Source organism: Solea solea, chromosome 9, assembly GCF_958295425.1.
Source record: "Solea solea chromosome 9, fSolSol10.1, whole genome shotgun sequence".
Taxonomy (NCBI): Eukaryota; Metazoa; Chordata; class Actinopteri; order Pleuronectiformes; family Soleidae; genus Solea; species Solea solea.
Genome location: NC_081142.1, coordinates 14,293,914 through 14,313,320, shown reverse-complemented (window position 1 = coordinate 14,313,320; position 19,407 = coordinate 14,293,914). Strand labels below are relative to the sequence as shown.

The 19,407-nt window shown below is 38.7% G+C and overlaps 2 protein-coding genes across 3 annotated transcripts in view; both read left to right on the top strand.

Annotated features, from left to right (window-relative positions):
- The window catches only part of uhrf1 (ubiquitin-like with PHD and ring finger domains 1), a 12,888-nt gene extending 9,052 nt beyond the window's left edge, over positions 1-3,836 (top strand). Inside the window, exons 11-17 of the mRNA XM_058639130.1 lie at positions 1-11; positions 148-310; positions 423-560; positions 745-847; positions 1,026-1,174; positions 1,769-1,867; positions 2,130-3,836. The exon at positions 1-11 is cut by the window's left edge and continues 96 nt beyond it. Coding sequence (XP_058495113.1) covers positions 1-11; positions 148-310; positions 423-560; positions 745-847; positions 1,026-1,174; positions 1,769-1,867; positions 2,130-2,276 — 810 coding nt within the window. The 3' untranslated portion in view covers positions 2,277-3,836. The remainder of the gene's footprint in view (positions 12-147; positions 311-422; positions 561-744; positions 848-1,025; positions 1,175-1,768; positions 1,868-2,129) is intronic.
- A 422-nt stretch (positions 3,837-4,258) lies between these two features.
- kdm4b (lysine (K)-specific demethylase 4B) overlaps positions 4,259-19,407 on the top strand; it is a 40,250-nt gene continuing 25,101 nt past the window's right edge. For both annotated transcript variants that reach the window (XM_058638664.1, XM_058638663.1), the window contains exons 1-6: positions 4,259-4,387; positions 7,341-7,772; positions 8,795-8,970; positions 9,602-9,716; positions 10,055-10,248; positions 17,065-17,114. In XM_058638664.1, coding sequence (XP_058494647.1) covers positions 7,368-7,772; positions 8,795-8,970; positions 9,602-9,716; positions 10,055-10,248; positions 17,065-17,114 — 940 coding nt within the window. In that variant the 5' untranslated portion in view covers positions 4,259-4,387; positions 7,341-7,367. The remainder of the gene's footprint in view (positions 4,388-7,340; positions 7,773-8,794; positions 8,971-9,601; positions 9,717-10,054; positions 10,249-17,064; positions 17,115-19,407) is intronic.

The following is a 19,407-nucleotide window of genomic DNA, read 5'->3' as shown; positions in this document are numbered from 1 at the left end:
CACATGAACCGGTATGATGCTTAAGGACAAACTCAACAGAATCTTCAACAGGCTTTGCTTCATTTTATTTTGCATTTTTAAATTGTCCTGTCCTGTGTTTTTTTTTTATTTTTTATTTTTTTTTTTTTCTCTCCCCCCCCCCACTAGAGCGGTGGCTCTCAACTGCAATGTCCCAGTCAATGACAAAAACGGTGCCGAGTCCAAGAGCTGGAAGGCAGGCAAACCAGTCAGAGTTGTGCGCAGCTGCAAGGGTCGCAAGCACAGCAAATATTGCCCGGAGGAAGGAAACCGATATGATGGAATTTATAAGGTATGGTGCTATGTTGTCAAAGTGCTCCACAGCATACTTATTCCACACATTGAACCCTTAAACATGGTATGGGCATTTTCAATTGACTTCATATGTTTTTGTTTTTTGTCAGGTGGTAAAGTACTGGCCAGCAAAAGGCAAGTCTGGTTTCTTGGTCTGGAGGTATCTGCTGAAACGTGACGATGATGAGCCAGCGCCATGGACCAGAGATGGCAAGGAACGCATCAAGAAGCTCGGTCTCACCATGCAGGTGATTATTTTATAGCACTCTGATTATTTTTTTTTCCCAGGGAGAGAGACTAGCTCAGGTCAGAGTGCTGCACACAGATTCTTGGTTCTGTTCTAATGTTAATGTTAAATCTAGTAGCTATTAAAGTCAATGTTATACCTTCTTGTCAACCTGTGTTTATTTTGACCCAATGTTGTTATTCCAGTATCCTGCTGGCTACCAGAAAGAGAAGGAGAACAAAAATGAAGTGGATGAGGAGTCGGCAACGCCCAACAAGGCAAAGAGAAAGCGAAAATCTCAGGGCAGTGGTAGGTTAAATCACTGTTTTTAGTATTCATAGACAGTTTGTTGCAGTGTTTTTTTTTTTTGTTTTTTTACGGCATTCAGAAAACAATATTGCTGGTTGGCTTGAAATAATCTGTGTGCAGGTTGATATTTTACAACCCCAAACTAAATGGAAATTGTGTGTGTCTTGGTTTCTGTCAGAATCCTCCAAAACTTCACCTTCCAAGACTCCCAAGAAAATCAAAGTGGAAGTATTCAAGCTTTCTCAGCAGCAGAAGGCCCTCATCAGGAGCGATAAGCTAAACAAGAAGCTGTGGGATGAAGCCATGGAGTCACTGTCTCTCGGACCGGTGAGGATGACTCATTGTGTCTCGTCAAATTAGCTGCAGGGTTTTTGATTGGTGGAAAAATATCAAAACATGATATTCTAAAACTTCAAATCTGTTTAACACCAGTTAAACGGTTGCAGATATTCTCTTCTTTATATATTATACAGTATGTTTAGAAAATAGTGGCTGAGAACATTTGAAAAAAGAAATACACCTGTGAATTCAAGAATTATGAAGTTGGATAAAAACAATATTGGATTTTGACCTTTAAATAATGACTCCAAGATTGTTTTGATGGTACATCAACTTACAGCAGGTTGGCACCACCGTCAAGACCTGAGGGCAGGGTTGTGGCACAGAACATGCTGTATTTGTGTTAAGTATGTCATTAAAGTCATGACAAAATGGTGAAAATTTCACTTTCTACATGTTTGTTAAATAAGTGGTTTGATACAGGTGTGTTTACCTTTTTTATATTCTAAACAAACAGTAATGTTCACTTGCTTTGGGTCTCTACTAAAGTGTGTATGTGTTTGTGTGGCACAGTGCATTAGAAAGAAATTACAGAGCTTGGTTGTAAAAGCTCCTCAACTGTGTCATATTTTGTTTCTGCAGAAATTTTTGAATAAGGTTGAAGAAGTTTTCCTCTGCATTTGCTGCCAAGAAGTGGTCTTTCAGCCCATCACCACAGACTGCCAACACAACGTCTGCAGGGTAAGAAACGATTATTGAGCCAACTCGTTCAAGATTTCCAGCATGTAACGGGTGCAACAATATAGACTAAGGAGTCCCCGTTAATTGGCTTTTTTCCCTCCATTAATTAGCATTTGATACATTTGCATCTAATTAATAAAGGCAGTGGGTCACTTCACAACTCCTAAACACTAAAGGGATGTTTCTGAGGCAGTGATTTGCTATCTTAAATGTCTTGGTGGCTTTGCTGAATTTAAATACATGCCTTTTAAATACACCCCAGGAATGTCTTCAGCGGTCCTTCAAAGCAGATGTGCACACCTGCCCGGCCTGCAGACACGACCTGGGCAAAAACTACTCGATGGATGTCAACAAACCTCTGCAAGACATTCTTAATCAGTTTTTCCCAGGGTACAGCAACGGGCGATGATCACTGGCTCTGCTCACTCGGTCTTCGAGGAAACGCAATGTAACTGTAAGGGGAATTTTCAGTCACCTCAATAAAAAATCGGTTTCTCTTTAATATATTTTTTATGACTATAAAACTACAATGTTTGTGGACTTCAGTGTTGCCATTTTTCACCTTGAATCTGCAATGATTTGTAGTTAGTTACTGATAAATTGAAAATTTCTTTAACTGCCTGTCCCATTACTCCGTTAATATGTTCAACTGTGATTTTACTCCGTGTTTTCTTCTGTTCCATTAACTAATGCAAATGTTATCACTGATGAAGTAAACTCTCTGTTAAGCACTCCTCAGGAGAACGTTGAGCCATTTACCAGTTTGGAGATTTATTCGTAAAGGATTATAATCTCGATCAGATATTAATTTGGCTGTGGCTAGTCATTGTTTTGAGGCAATCTTTTCATTCTTATCATGCAGTCAGGATTTTAATTGGTTTGTATTCATCTGACCTGGAAGACTTGTGTATCTCTTTTTTTCTTGTACTTTTCTGTATGGGGGATTTCTACTTTTAAAAAAAATCTGTGTTTACAAACACTGCTGCGTGATGTGGTTTGTTTAGTTGACAAACAACACTGTTATGGTCATGTTGTCCTTACGAATCACAAATGTGCCACTTTGTTTTGACCTGGAATGATCACATTTGACATTGCATTAAGGCGGAAAGTAGGGTAAACGAGGCATTTCAATCTACAGTTGATTGGTTAAATGTAGGAGACCTCTCGAACCAGCATAAACTGGACTAGATAAGTTATTTTTCCCTGTGCAGCAGTCACGGAAAGTGTCATGTTAGGAAAACGGTGTCATCAAACCTGTGTATTGGGTCCCTTTTTTTTTTTTTTCCTTTTTTTCGTAGATTACATTTTCTGAAAGTTGGTTTAAAAGTTTCTATGAATTTGATAGAAACTTAAGAAACCTAACATGTTAGAATTTTAAGTGATATAATTGGATTTCCCATTTGGAAAAGGTTCACTTTCATAATGTCCAAAGAAAGAAAATGTGCTTAACCTTGGGTGAAATGTAGAACTCCCGTCTCTTTAGCTCTTTAGACAATGTCCCTGATACTTAAACCTAATCAGTCTAGAAGCTGCCGCTTCTTCCTTTTTTGTGTAAAATTAAAATGTGTACATTTAATCTTTTATAATCTTATGGTCATTTGTGGGAGGGGGCTGTTTTAATTTGTCTTAAGCATTCATTTATTAAAAAAAACCTGAGTAAATTGAACACACTGCTCCTGAAATTCAATATTTAATCAATGATTTAACTGCTTTCTTTTTTTGGTAAAAGATACGATGTTTGGTATTTAATTTCAACAGCAGTGTGTGACAGTGTCCAACCACATGGCAGCACTTTGGAGTTTTTTTGGGGAGACAAAGATTTGCATAGATGGGGAAATGTATATTTTCTAAAATTGTAAAATTTTTAGTCTGTTTTAGTTTTGATATGTAGTTTTTAGAAATGCCTGCACGTTTGGTGCAAATTTTGTGTCAATAAATTTCCATTGTTCAATAAAAAGGGTTAAATATTTTTTTGTTTATATTCCCACTCACTCTCTCAAGCACAACTGTCTGTTAAGCCACGGTTGAACAGATATAGCTCTGACAGCTATAGCTCATATTTTCAGATATATTAACTGTCCGCCTTAAAAAACGACCAACACGCTAAGGTAAATGTGACGAATGGTTTCGATATACAGAAAATACTGGCGTAAACGTGTTTACTGGCACTGGCGGTATGTAATTGCTTTAATGGCTGACGAAGTCAATCCATCCGGTAGTGTGTACGTGTGGGGCGTGCACATTCTTCACAGACGGGCATCGCGGATACGCGAGCGTCTATTTTAATTCGTTCAATCGCGTGTTGATCATGAAATTGACCAACCACATGACCCGGCTTTATGACCACAAATCCCAACTTCCGTATCTTTCAACCAATCACAAAGCGTGGTCCTTGAAGTGGGCGTGACCCAACATAGTCTCTTAGCTAATGCTAAAGGAAAACCGAATCTGAGAATTTTTACAACTCGAAACCAAACTGATTGAACATCAAAGGGCGAGCACGATACCACACCGCAGCAGGTAACGATTCTCAAACACATCTTGTTTTATTCAATCGTAAAGACCGTGTTCTCGTTTAGTCCTAACGTGTTTGCTCTTTCGTCGCCGTGTTTTGTTTTTTTCTACTGCAGATATGGAGGGGGCTAGCGAGAAGCTAGCTAGCGTTAGCTTAAGAACCCCCTCTGCATAAGGACACAGTGAAGTGTAGCTCTGTTGTTGATGGTTCTGCGTGTTTTTGCAACTCTGTTGGGCTGCACTGCTCATTTGATGAGCTTCGGCCACGGTCTTTGGTTGCTTTCATCCTTGCTTAAATTCGTATTGTTAATATTAATGGTGCCTATCCATTGTCATCTTTCGCAGCAGCCTGTTTCAACTGCAGCTCTAGTAACTAAAAACCTAATTTCCCTCTCATCAAGCCTGTTGCGATGTAAGGGTAACACATGAGGTTTAATAGTATAATTATTTCAGTCCCAACTTTACTACAATTTTAGCCTGATGCACTATTGAAGTTAGCTGCAGGCCCAGATGGAGTTAAATGGTGTTTGCAGGCCCCTTTCTGTTGTGGTTGGACAGCTGGGGGTCATGTGGCCTGTCAGACCCTGTTAGAAAGCTGCTCTTTGCTTATACATGAGTTCTATCAGTGGTCACTGTTTCAAAATTGTTCAGAGGTTTCTTTACAGGAAGTGATATTGGAAAATAGTTATTTCTGGTGACATCGTTTTTTGTTTTCAAAAGCATATTCAGTTTACTCTTCTAAAGAGAGGCAAATACACCAGAGCATGGTCACATTGAAGAAGTCTCAGAAAACCCACTGAAATTATTAATCAATTGTTTGACAACTAATTCAGTGATAGAATAAACATTCATTAGTATGTGTTGCTGCACAACAGGTGTATATAAGGAATAAATTAGAAACGGCTAAATACAAATGAATCGATGAAGTGTTGATGGTTTTAATGTTCACTATTCAACACCATGCAAACCATGTGCATGTTTTTGCCATGCAAATGATGTACATTTAAATGAGTCTGATGCTAAACTCTTGAAACTGCTGTGTATTTATCCATGTTGAACTGCTAGGTACACATTGTCTGTTGTCTCTTTAAACATTTAAAGTTGACTTATTTGAAGACAGTTACTGAGAAATCAATAGAGTTTGTTTAGTTAATAGTGAAGTTGATGTCATTGTCGGTCAATTTCATCTCTAAGCAGAGGAAATTCTTGTCACCCATTCAACAAACTGTATACAAACTACACACACACGGAGAGAGAGAAAGAGAAACTGACTTGTTTAATACCGTCGTGTTTCTTGTCCGTTGTGTTGACCTTGCATTAGTTGGATTATTAAGGGTGCATGTGCAAGATTCAGAAAATGCAATGATTCCAGTGTGCTATTTTCCCTTTTAAGTGTATTAGATACTTTAAGAGAATAAAGTAATTACACTGCAGTTTACTACTCCTCAGTGTCGGTCTGCTTTTCATTAAGACGGTTCACCTTTTCTGTTCTTGAACCAAACTATATTCAATCTTTAACCACAAGCATGCAGAAAACATAACTGATGAAAGACATTTTGATTGGTAAAAAGAGACTGGCACACAAGGCCGTAACTTGAAACAACCACAGAAGTTGCTATCGATGTTAAGCTCAACTGATCATGAATACAGTTAAGTGCCCCTTGGAGGGACTTTTATTTCTTGGTTTGCTTTCGGTCGCTTCCTAATTCTTAGACTAAGGGTGGGTCAAAAAATCGATTTGGTGATATATCGTCGTCCTTCCTTGTGCAATACGATAATCGATACATCTTAATAGAGACTGATATTTTAATTATTAATTTAAGGTGCTCTAAAGTAAACAGTCCCTGCCAGTTTCACTCGCTGGGCGCCACTACTTGATGTCTCCCCACAGCAGCACTGCTCAAATGGAAGGGAATGGAGGGAAACTTGGGCTGAAGAAGAGGGAGTTTACAGCGGGGTAATAGCGGAGAAAGCTACGTTAAGAGATGCCCCATCCATGTTCAACACATAGAGTTTATGCACTTCTGTTCTCTGTGTAGTGAATCAATAGAGAAGTCCTGCACTTTTAAATTTTTGCTGACGTTTTGTTTTCTTCAGTTAGACAGAACCCTAGATAATGTTGATCTTTGCATAAATAGGTCAGTTGTAAGCCTGTTGTCTCAGTATGAACTAGAATGTGGCCTTTGTCCAAACCCGACATACATTCTATATTTTTTATTGGAGCCGGACACAGTTGGAGTAAGATGAAGCATTTAATTTTTGCGATGGGAAAGGAGGAAGAGAGGGAGATGGGAAAGGTGTGGTGTGTGGGTGCGTGTGTGTGTCAGTGTGTTGTTGGCACTAGATGCGTGTGCATTCCATTGGTGTCTCTGTGTGTGTGTGTGTGCGCACTCCCTGCAGTCAGCTCTGTCACAGTGGCAAACGACAAAAGTTATTGGTACATCCAGGAGGAATCAATTACTAGCCTTATGATGAACACACACGTCCACACAGATACCCACAAGTCACACTAGTCACACGCATGAATTATCAACAGCACCTGTGTGTATAATAAAATGTCAGACTGACCTTTAGACCTAATTACCCTTGCACTAAACAGAGACACTTGATAAATTACTTATCAGTTTCCACTTATTATCATTTATTTTTTATTCATTATACATCTATTTATTAAATGTTCATACCATATTTTCAACAAAGCAATTAAAGAAGTGCCCTATTGTATCCAAAGTATTTCACACCATGTTTCACTAAAAGAACTTAACATATCAATTTATGTGAGGTTGCAAATGTTCACATTTTAAAAAAAAGCACTGCACATACCTTTTAAATAGTTTAGATTATGAAAAATGCCCAAACTTATCTCAGTGGATAGATTTTGAGCTTGCCAAAGGTTCCTGGGATTTTTTAACAAGCTGAATACTGAATAAGCTCTGATTTCCCTTGCTCTCACTTCCAGGTTCACCTGCAAAACTTCACTGACCAAATGGCTACCGAGATCCCTATGGACACGGTGTCAGCTCCTCCCCCTGCCCTAGCCTCTTCACCAGACCCTGCACCTCCGGCTCTCAGCCCAAGTGCAGCTCGAGACCAGTTATCTAGCCAGCATCCAGGATTAGCTGAATCCCTTCAGACAGCGGTGACCTCAGAATGCAGTGTTGCTCCAGATCTCGATGCAGCTCAGCCTGCAGACTCAGATGTGGCTGCAGGACTTGTTCCTGGTTCTGAGCTTCCCCCAGCCCCTCTGCTGCCACCACCACCACCAGCCACTGCCAAGAACCCAAGCTGCAAGATTATGACCTTTCGGCCCACTATGGAAGAGTTCAAAGACTTCGCAAAATACATAGCCTACATGGAGTCCCAAGGAGCTCACCGTGCTGGTGTTGCAAAGGTGAGGACAGTGCACACTCACACATGTACTGTATAGTATTCACATATGTTACACATGGTCTTATACTACACAGAAGATTAACAGGAGTTACTGTTCATTTACACCTTTTTTGCACTGCCAATTTTAGCTAAAGTGATTGTCATTGTTTGCATGTCGGTGTATTTTTATTTAACTGAATGGAGAAATCAACATTGTTTTTTGTTGTAGTTGTAGTAGTAGTAGTAGTAGTAGTAGTAGTAGTACTTGACCACAGTATCAATGTCTGTACCTGTCAAATATGGTACAAACACAACACCCTCTGAGCCCATTTCTGTACCATTCACTTTTCATCAAGGCTTTTATTGTGAAGTATTCATTGTGATGTATTTGTATTTGTATTTTAATTGAGTAGGACCACGTTTAAAAGTATATAATTTATAGCAACTTCAAAGGCAAACCCTATGTAAAATAGAGCAGCAGATACATTCTCTGTGTAAACAACAGAGGTGTGCAAGATGCAGCCATCACGCCTTGCACACACATGTATTGAGGCCCCAGCCCCAGAGGATACAACCGTGTTAAATTATCATGGATTGCAATGGTTAGGTAAATATACCCAAATGCACGCTGCAACTCTTGAACTTGTAGTATGTCTTCTAAAGAGTATTTAGATATTTAGCTAGAGTAGATTTAAGTTTATTTAAAATAACATATTGAATTTTTAATGAGGTAACAACCATGTATTGAACAAGCTCTGCACAAGTAATGATAACAATTACACTTCTCTAGAAGATGACAGTAACAAATGTTTGACATTTTCATTTGATTTTTATGTTGATAATGTCATGTTCAGCTAAAGAAATATAGATTGATAATCAATTAATAAGTGTTTTGTCAACAGGAAAATTAAATAGAACGCTGTTGCACAGGTGTTGCATTTATTGAGTACCTATTACCTTGATGTGGCAGGAGTTAACTGTTAAACTTTCACTTTGATTGTCTGTTTACTGCTGTAATGTAAACCATTTGTTCCATTTTAACAGGTGATTCCCCCAGAGGGCTGGAAGCCGAGGAGATGCTACGACACCATCGAGGACATGGTGATTCCAGCTCCTATCATGCAGGTGGTGACCGGTCAGTCTGGTCTGTTTACCCAATACAACATCCAGAAGAAGTCAATGACTGTGAGCGAGTACCGCAAGCTGGCCAACAGCAAAAAGTGAGTTGGTGCGATTTTGTTACAGCTGTATTTTCATTCCAAAAAAAGGATAATGAATCGACGTGGAAATCACAGACGAGCAGCTCAAATATCAGCGCATGTAACGCACTGTCGCTCATCCTCCATGAGTCGGGTAACATGGCGGTGATGCAGCAGATGCTGTATCTGTGAGACGCACACCGTGCATGTGGGGACAGACTTTATTTTACATGACATTAAAGTTCTAATAATATAACCGAGCTGTTATAAGCCCCTATACTGTGCAGCTAAAAAGAAAATAAAATAGTAATTAATTTGTCCCGTCTCTTTCTCACACGAACACCGTCAGCTTCACTCCTCTTACCCATTATCACTTCCTTTCACACTGAGCTTCCCGTATAGACCGTTTGCACATAAAAATGTGATAAATAAGTATGCAATGTTGCATGGTTTCCTAATATCTTGCATCATCTTTTTTTTCTTAAGCAAAAACTATGGATGTCGGTATGAATAAGTAATTTCAGTCCGCCATATGAGGGTTGTGTGTACAGTCAGTACACCTAACCTACAAGCAATGGTGTTGATGGTGATGTTGTAGCCAAAGGGCAATTTCCATACTTTCTGCGGACATTACAGTGGTTCTTGTTTTTAGGTACTGCACACCTCGCCACAAAGACTTTGATGACCTTGAGAGGAAATACTGGAAAAACCTGACATTTGTGTCACCCATATACGGTGCAGATGTCAGTGGCTCCATCTATGATGAGGTGAGATGGCATGAGTGCCCATAATTTACTTTGCTGGACATCATGATCTAATCTATTAACCACTACTCACTCAGTATGTTTAATATTTTTAAAGGATAACATGATCCAAAGTATACCATGTGAGTAGTTTATTAGCTATAATGATCGTAATTTAAATGGACTGATATGTGATAATTGTTTATTGGAAAAAATATTTCCATAATACAAGCTGCTTTAAATATTATGTTTTTATTACCTGATGCCAGTATCTGCTAGGGAAGATTATTTTGGCTCGACTACAGCACCATCTGGTGGGACTAATGTGCACACTTCATAAAAATGCATATTGTTTTATCCAGGACATTCAAGAGTGGAACATTAGCCGTCTCAACACACTGTTGGATATGGTGGAGCAGGAGTGTGGCATCGTTATTGAGGGCGTCAATACTCCATATCTGTATTTTGGCATGTGGAAGACCACATTTGCCTGGCACACTGAGGACATGGACCTCTACAGCATCAACTACCTGCATTTTGGACAGTCCAAATCCTGGTTGGTCACTTTTTATTTTTTAAACTTTCCTGATGCTTTATGGACACAACATTATCATGCCATTCATCATTTAAAAGTTTTAACTGCCAAAAGCATGTAATATAGCTACTTGTCATATGCCATTTTTGTCAGTGCTATGGTTGACCGCAGAAAAGAGCAGATTTTCAGAAATTAGAATGAAATGCCAGTTAGAGCATCATCCTCTTGTGAAAAATACTTACAAATGTTCGCTTTGTATTGGATGAGCTATTTTGTCAGTTCTTCTACATGAATTCACAGACAGCCCAGATGTCCCTATTTTCAGACAGTTTCCTCCTGTTCTTTCAAACACAGACTGCATTTGTGTATCTGTGCGGGACTGACGATGTGAAAAAAGTGGATACAAACAGCCGAAATTTGTTTCCCATTTGACTCAAATCTTTCTCCATACATATGGGCCCAGGTCTGAGCTTCATTCGTATCATACATTTCTTTATTGATTCAAATCAACAATTGGCCCAGGGAGGGTTTAATGTATTAATGATATTGGCTTCCTTTCAACTACTCATCCGTATGCCAAATAATTGGGTCCCAAACCCATGTATGTCTGTGATCTAAAACAGTCTAAGTGAAGTCAAACTTCACTTTGGATATTCTGATTGACAACTTGCCAACTACATGCTTCAGGCTCGCGTCTTAGAACTGAAAAGTAGTGTGCAATTCTATAGAGGTGTTGTCTGTGCAATACTAGGTATGATAACTAATGCTTTGTGAACATTCTAGACTTCAGCTATGTTTTTCTTCATTTTGGGGTTTTGTTGCAAAGGTTTTTCTCTTTATTTTGTGCAGTACATTTCTACACAATCAAAAAAACAGCACATATACTGAATTTGAGGTTTCATTTGAAAACAGTGTACCAGTGTAGTTACACTATAGGGATTTCAGCAGTCATTTTGCCCACTGGCTTTCCATTTTGTGCATGCTTCATAACACTTTTACTTTTTTCTTTCTGGCAATCATCTCTGGAGGTTCCTGATACTTGTCTGTTTTTTTCTTTTCTGCCACTTGATTTTGTGTGTGTGTGTGTTTGTGTGAGAGAGAGAGAGAGAGAGTTTGTGTATGTTTTCCCTTCTTTCCCTCAATGTTGTAGATCTCTGATGCTGCAGGCAGTGAGCAGAGCTAACCCACTCCCTTAGTATTCAGATTACATTATTAACTAAGTCTTCAACTGTATGCGTTTGTGCACACATGCTCTTTGCAGTATATGTCATTGTGTTTCTGTTACTGAGCTTCCCCACACTGATTGTTCCTTCACTTTTCTACCTTGTTGTCACAGTATGCTTCCTTAACACCTTTCCTCCTCCTGATATAGTGTTTGTTTGGTGTGTGTGTGTGTGTGTGTGTGTGTGTGTGTGTGTGTGTGATCCAACTCCTACTCTCTGATATAAACTCATAACAACCATCTACCTGTCCTGTTTTCACACATCTCAGGTTGGATATGTAACTTGATGCCAACACACATTCTGTGTGTAGGTAAAAAAAATCATCAAGCTGTTATTTTCACTTTTTTGATTTATTTAGTTTTAATGTATCAGTGGGAGTGCCATGTTACAGAAAACAGTAATGGCAGCCTGACCACAGTTGGTATCGAAACCCCAATCTAGTTAAATGTTTAACTGATATAGTGCAAATTTGGCGTAACTCTCTTGTTCCCCGACGTGTCGACCTGACATTTTAGTTGAATAGTTTCAATCAGGAATGTACCAGACAGTTTCTTGACTAACGTCAGTAAGTTTGTGGATGTGAGCATGTAAAGGGCACTGATATTAAGCCTTTTTCATTCTGTTCTTTGACCTTGAGGTGGAAAAAGGTAGTATGACAGTTGAGTCCATAATTTACAAGTTTGAAAAAAAATTGTGGCTTGGAAGTTTTGAAAAAAGTGTCAAAGAAGCATATATAACCTCAGTTTTTTCCATTAAAATCTAGTAATTTAAGGCTACATTAACAAATGCGAAACATCATACCAATATCTAATGAGCTGTTGAGTTTTTGGTTCTGTTCTGGGTCATGTAGGTGTCACATTAAGGAAGAAGAATATGTGCAATTGAAAAACAGTATCTGTTTTCTCTGCATCAGTTTGATGTAGAATGGAGGTTCAATGACGTGATGGTAGTGCAATGCTAAAATCAAGGGCTCTCTTTACAGAAGATTCAGAGAACATTTTTCTCTTGAAAGTTTAAAATATTTAGTTTGGAACCTTTGCAAAAAGTACCAATGTTGACAGGAAATAGAGATATGTAGCTGACATGTTGACTTTTGTGGACTTGACTCGAGACAGTGATTTGAATCCGCAACTCTGCCAGCAAAGAACTTACCTCTTATGTTCTTAATTTTAAAGGTAGCACTTCAGTGATGTCCACTTGATTCTGAGTAGAAGACACCATCAGTATAGGTGTTTTGAGGTGCACAGTTGGTAAACTATTGTGTGCTGCCCTTAAAGATGCAGTCAAGTATTTGTCTTTTTTAAGAATCTAATTTTAAACTCTACATTGACTAACCTGCAGTTTATTTCCTGCTATTAAATTGACAAGTTGTCTAAATTGTAACCTGTTATTTATAGGCCACACTTGCTGCAGGAACATACCTTAATCAGTGTGAAGATTGCCAACACATCAGTTCATTCATTCCAAGCATGAATTGCTTTCTTTCTCCATTTAGATTATTCTCATAGTAGACCCTGTGATTTAAGAGTAATTAATTCCCGAATTATTATTGTTTTCACTCTTCTCTGTCTTTGACTGATTGTCTTATTTTGAATCATTTTCACTTTCATATTTGTGTGTTGTGGGGTAATAACAGGTGTGTGTGTGTAAAGAAATCCAGCTCAAGCAGTCAATCACCTTTTCTCTGTTGTTATCCTTCCGTCATTCTCTTTGTGTTTATTTTTATTGCTGAAACCTTGTCAATCACCCATCTTCCCCAGCACACATCTGCAGATCTGCTGTCAGATGAAAGATTCTTCTCTGAAGATGTGAGGGGAAGGTTGGGAGAGGCTGACGAAAGAGAATTTAAAGGGATATTTGGAAGTGTAACCCAGCTGTAACTTCAGGGAATGGAGGAATTTTTCATGAGTCCATCAGGCCTCAGCCTCCTCTGTAGAACAGAGCCTCTGAATTTGAACCATTCTTGTTTGATGGTTTTGTTTGGCTGGCCTCACCATAGTCCAGCACTAGAGCCCTGTGAATGATGGACTTGATTTCGTGGTGAAGTTGCACCACTGGGCAGGCAGTTGTTTGACTTTTTTCCCCTTCAAAATTCTGTGGCACAAATATTTTATTTTACATTTGCTAAATGGAGAATTTAAGATGTGTGTATGGCATCAGATGAGTTGTTGAGTAGTTGTAGTGGGCGATGGGTGAGATGTTCGTTAGATTTTGTAGTAATTGATGACACCATTACAGCTCCCAACAGTTAGTCTACTTGGGTTTTAGAAAATCACTCTGAGATCTGCTGCCAGGAGCTGTACACTGTTCAAATAATAGAGGAAAACAGACATTTATGAGATGATTTTAGTTTGTTGTGTGTGTTAGGGGGTCTGAATCAGAGATTGTTGCGGTACGTAAATATTCGCCATTATTTTGTCATAAGAGCGTAATATAGAGGCAAACCCTCTAGATTTTAATACCCTAACATTTACTAGAACATTGAATTCCAGTCCAATTTCAAATCTGTAAATCATGAAATACACCTTGCATCTGTGAACTGGGTGGAATGTATTCACAAGACAATTGTGACCAGTTTGCAGTGAAGGTTTTAATCAGTAAAAAGTTTAACAGGCAAAACCTCAGATATTTTTTTACTGCAGCAGGCTTGATAGAAATAACGTTGAACTGTAAAACACTAAATAAGAATGTGCACATATTTAACATGTCTGCAAATGTTAAAAACAGTAACACACACTCTGCGTCTCATCATACTGTCCAGATACTAGGAACTCTCACTATAGATAAATCCTACCCTTCCTCTGAGATTATTTCAAGCCGTTCGTTTTGTTTAGTGTTTTTCTTTCTTTCTGCTGCCAGAGTGACAGACATGTTGCTGCTATGGCAACTGTGGTCTTAGGAGGGCAGGAACAGGAGGAGTTGTTTAGTTTGATGCTGGGATGAAAGGGATCGTCTGAGGGATGTTTTGTGGAACAGGCTGCACTGAGATTTGTGCATATTTACACAGGAAACTCTGTGATGTGATTTCCCCCTGGGCAAAGCACCTTTAAAGTAATGCTTGAGCCTTTTAGGATATGTACCTTTTTGTAGTCTAAAAAAGGCGATAATAGATCAGCACCATGGCATGTTTAGACTAGCTAAACACAACCACTATATCATACGCTACTTAAAGCCCATCTCGTTTAACTCCCCATAGTCAATAGAATTGTTCACACAACAACTGTAAACAAGTTCTTTTAATATAAATGAAATACTCTCAAAGTACTTTGATGCTTTGGGTAGCAAAACAGTATAGAAAAAAAAGCAGAAAAATAATGATGAAGGGTGTATGGTGCGGCGGTGGTTGTGTGCACAGTATGATGAAAAATGTTGCTAAAACTGCAATATAATGTTATGATCAAAATTTTAATTTTTTTATTCATGATCTTTTTTCTTTGTTGTCCTTCAACCCCTGACCACTAGGTGACAGTCTGTCTTCAACCATTTGCTTGTTGTTTCTGCAATGCTATAATGACCATACAGTAAAATTCAACCATATTGGAGCACATCCTATAGGAAACATGTACTGTACGTGGTGTCAAGTTTATTGGGACCTACCCTTAAACCCTCACAGTGGAAGCCTAGCTACAGTTACTGGTGAAACCTGTTTGTCCTTCTATTTCCTAAAAAGTTACACCATTCCAATCCAAATGACCACACAATTTGACAGACGACAATGCAGTGTTGTGTTAGTGAGAGACTAAAATATAGGTTCAAGTATAACGATATGAGTAATTACATTATTAATTAACTATATTATGTATTCTTATATTACATTTATCCCTTGCCAATAAAGTGGACCCCCAGCTCACATATCTGTTGTCATTTGTTTTAGAGCCACAAAACCAATTACAACTCATAACCGTATCCATTTAATTGTATGAGTCATTACCCATTATCTTCAAGAGTAAACCACATCAATTAAAATAACGATCTTACAACTGCAGCAAATGCACAGAGGATAATTAACTGTATATTAACTCCGTAAAATAGACCATTTACAACCTGAATTTAAATACATGTGGTCCTTGTCACTTCTGTGCTCCCAAATTGCATTAAGGACCTTGGTTAAGCGCCTCTGATGTTGGATAGCTGTGTAAATCCAGACTATAATAATAATAAAACATTGAAAAATGCACCACCTCTGTGAAGTTCTAATGTTACAACTACAGGGGGCAGTGTGGCTCCATGTCTTGGCTCCCATGTCTGGAGTCATTTTTGTCTTTTGTTTATTATTTTCTCTTTCTCTGTCAGCCCCTGTCCCCCCCATGTGTTGTTGCCCCTCACATCACTCAGTCTTTATAATGCTCCCCTTCTGTTTGTTGTAGCTTGAGTAACAAAGGAGAAGTACAGGCTTTCTTTCCACCTAGAGTTCATTGCTTTATCTCTCTGGAGGCTTAAGCCACTCAGAGGAAATAATTGCAGTTATAAAAACATTGTAATAACTTCACAAATGAACGGATGAGAGTTTAGCTTTGCATGCTCCCTCCCTCTCTGTATTTTATACATTTGGTTCTTAAATGTCACATCTGAAATTTGATGTTATGATATGGACCCAAATATGCTCCCTTAATATTTTTAAGGGCAAACACTTTGCTTTCTTGGTATCATGTCGCTTGTCAAATGGTAATTTTCCATATAAAAAGCAGTAATTGAAAAAAGCTGGTGTAGATCAAAATCAGTTAACAGATCAAAGCAATCTGGCAGCAAATCTCACATCGGAATATTTTTTTTTGAAGAAAATACATAAATTACTACCTCCCTCATTGCAAACATTGACGAGAATAGTGATTGGTGTGTGTGTGTGGCATGAAAAATTGGGCAGGGTGATGAGGTGTACAGCTTGGGTGATTTCATATCTTAAAATGTTAAGTGCTGAGGGCTATAAAATAACCCAGCACTCCCAAAACAGTGATTTTACCTAGTCCTGCCCTTCATCTGTCATTTTATCTTTTCCACCAACCTCCCTGTTTCCTTTTACTTCAAATTATAGCTTCTTAGAAACACTGAGACAAGGCTGAGGAGCAGCTTTCTGTGTCATACTTTGTCAGCTTTAATTCTTGAGCTATGTTCAGTCTACAAATGTTGATAATGGAATTTTGCTGTAGTCCTTTTTAAACTAATTTCTTTTTTATTTACCTCAGTGAAAAGAATATTGTTACATAAAGCCAGCAAGCAACATATACTTGGCAGTATGTCTGTGGATTGTGCCAGTGCTGCATCACTCGTCATCTCTTTGCTGTGTTACTGGCCATGTTCTTCTTTTTTTCTTGATGATTTGGATTGTGGTTGTGATGATTCAAAACTTGCATATATCTTGCTCAAGATATGCTGTTGTTGTTTTGCCTCCACCTTTGTGAGAATAACTTTATGAGTGTTGCCTAGTAAGTCTTTTCTGTGATTGAATGCTTTTAGAAGTTGCATGAGAGAAAATAGAGCATGTTATATAAGTGACTAGATAATTGAAAGAGGAAGATTTAGAAAATTAGTTTTAGCAGGTCAAAGAATAAGGTGTCTTCCTAATGTCAACCTTTATAAAATGATTAACACCCCCCCCTTTTTTTTTCTTATGCAGGTATTCAATTTCACCCGAACAAGGCAAGAGGCTAGAGAGGCTGGCACAAGGTGAGGATTTTTCTGTTTAAAATTGTAGTTATTGTTTGCTTTTTTATATTGTACCCATCCAAACACTGAAACCATACACATAGTAGACACTTAACACATGCACAGAATAAACCCTAGCAGACATCCCAAACACACTTACCGATTCCATTTTCCACTGGAGCATAGAAAGAAAAGTGGCAGCTCTCAGTTGCACCATGTCTTATTCACAGCTTGCACAGCACTGGTAAGAACGCTTTACAATAAACAACCTTTCTGCAGTTTCTTGTCGAGCTGACACAGTGGGCCTCGCAACAAACATTAAGGAAACACTGTGAGAAAAATGTTTTGTTTGTATTCAGTGGAATGAAAACTGCTATATTCTGCTTTTTCAGTGGGTATAAAAATCTAAAATGGAGCATGAAAAAGATGAACAGCTTGAAGCACTTAATGTGTGCAGTCAATTCATGTCATATGTCAAATTTGGAGCACAGGCTGGCTGAGCTGAGTTCAGCAGCATCAAATATCTGTTCAGCACTAAGAGGAGGAAACTTAGAAATCTGTGCTTTGGCGTTTGAGTTGGTCGATTATCAATGCTGTTGAGGAGCAAGCAATGGCTGCTGCTACTGCTGCGTAAAACAACAACACAGCGAGTTGTAGATTTTGACAATCAAATACATCAAAACTAGTTTAAATGAATGTGTCAAACCATACCTTTTCATTTTCTTAAGCATTACGTAAATTGATAAGTAATTGATCAAGTGTCTCTGTTAAAGTTATTGAAGGCATTCACGGGGGATGCTAAACTTTGCACCACGATGGTTGGATAATGTAAATGGTTATCAGTGGTTATCAGTGGGTGCGTTCATCGTGGGGCTAGTAGTTGCTTCCTCCTGGAAGAAATGACAACTTTTCATTCATTTCCTATAGTGATGCAGCGCACACACAGATGCCAATAGATCACACACACACGCACACACACGCACCCGCACACAGAAACACCACACTTTTTCCCTCTTGCTCCTTTTCCGTCACCATGAATAAAGGTTACAACCACCTGCGTAACAGTGACAGTCGGTGTACGCTTCAGCTCACTCTAACTGTGTCAGGCTCCAACAAAAATAAATACAGAATGCATGTCTGATTTGGTTTGGGCTCGGACAGAAACATACGGTTGCCTGGCAGGTTCAGGTCGGGTTCGGTCAATAATCTCTCGTGCCCGTTCAGGTTTGGACATAATAATGTGTCCCCAGCCACACTCAAATCATTTTGACACCTTCTGCCTTCGGTGTTTCATCAAACATCTATCCCCTTTCTCTGACATAACACGTCTCCTTGCATCTCTGCGCTTCCTTTCTTCCACCCATGCTCGCTACCCGTTTTGATCACTGAACATCATCTTGTGTATTGCATGTTGTCCGAAGTGAGCTAGGAGACATGGAATGGTGAGGAAGAGTTGTTCAATCCATACTACATTAAATAGACACATCACTTGTCCTTGTGGGTGTAAAGAGCTGAGAGCAAATCAATAATCACAATGCATTGCCTGTCACCTGCTATCTTTATGTTATATTCAAGTGGGTGAAATATGTAATACACAAACGAGTCAGAGAAGAATACCTGACAAGAAAAAAAACAAAAAACGAGCATGGCACAGTCCAGGTGATATTTACCAGCTAAATCAGAGTTTATCTTAGTTAAACTTCGGGCAAGGAGGCTGCACTGCTGACAGTTAATATGTTTCATCAACCAGGCTTCCCTTGAAAATTAAACTGTAAAATATCTCCAGATTTAACTCAGCATATGGCTAATTTTCTAAAATTCCACTACGATAAACATCTGCCTCTGATTCTTTGTCAGATGTGCGGTCACTGCTTTCAAATATTGTTCAATGTTCATCCTTTCATATTCAGTGAAGCTTATGTTTATTCTGTAGCTTAATTATACAGCAGGTAATTTAGAAGATATAATTATAACAGTAAAATGTATGATTGAAGTATTAAGTAAGTTAGCATACGTAGTATTTCTTATGTCTAAGGTCTATTTTTTTTTGTCACACTGATGAGGATTTCTAATATGATAGACATGATTGGGTTGATCCTAGATGTTGATGAAATGCTCACAAATGTCACTCTTAAAATACACGCAGTAGACATCTGTTGTCATTTTTCATGTCAGTGCCCAGCTCTCCATCACAGTCAGCCTTCCCTCTCCTTTTATCTTAGCAACTGGCAGTGGGAGGAAAGCACTGCCAACCTTATTTAATAAGCACCCACTGACCTATCAAAGCTATCATGAGGGCATGCAGCCAACTGTT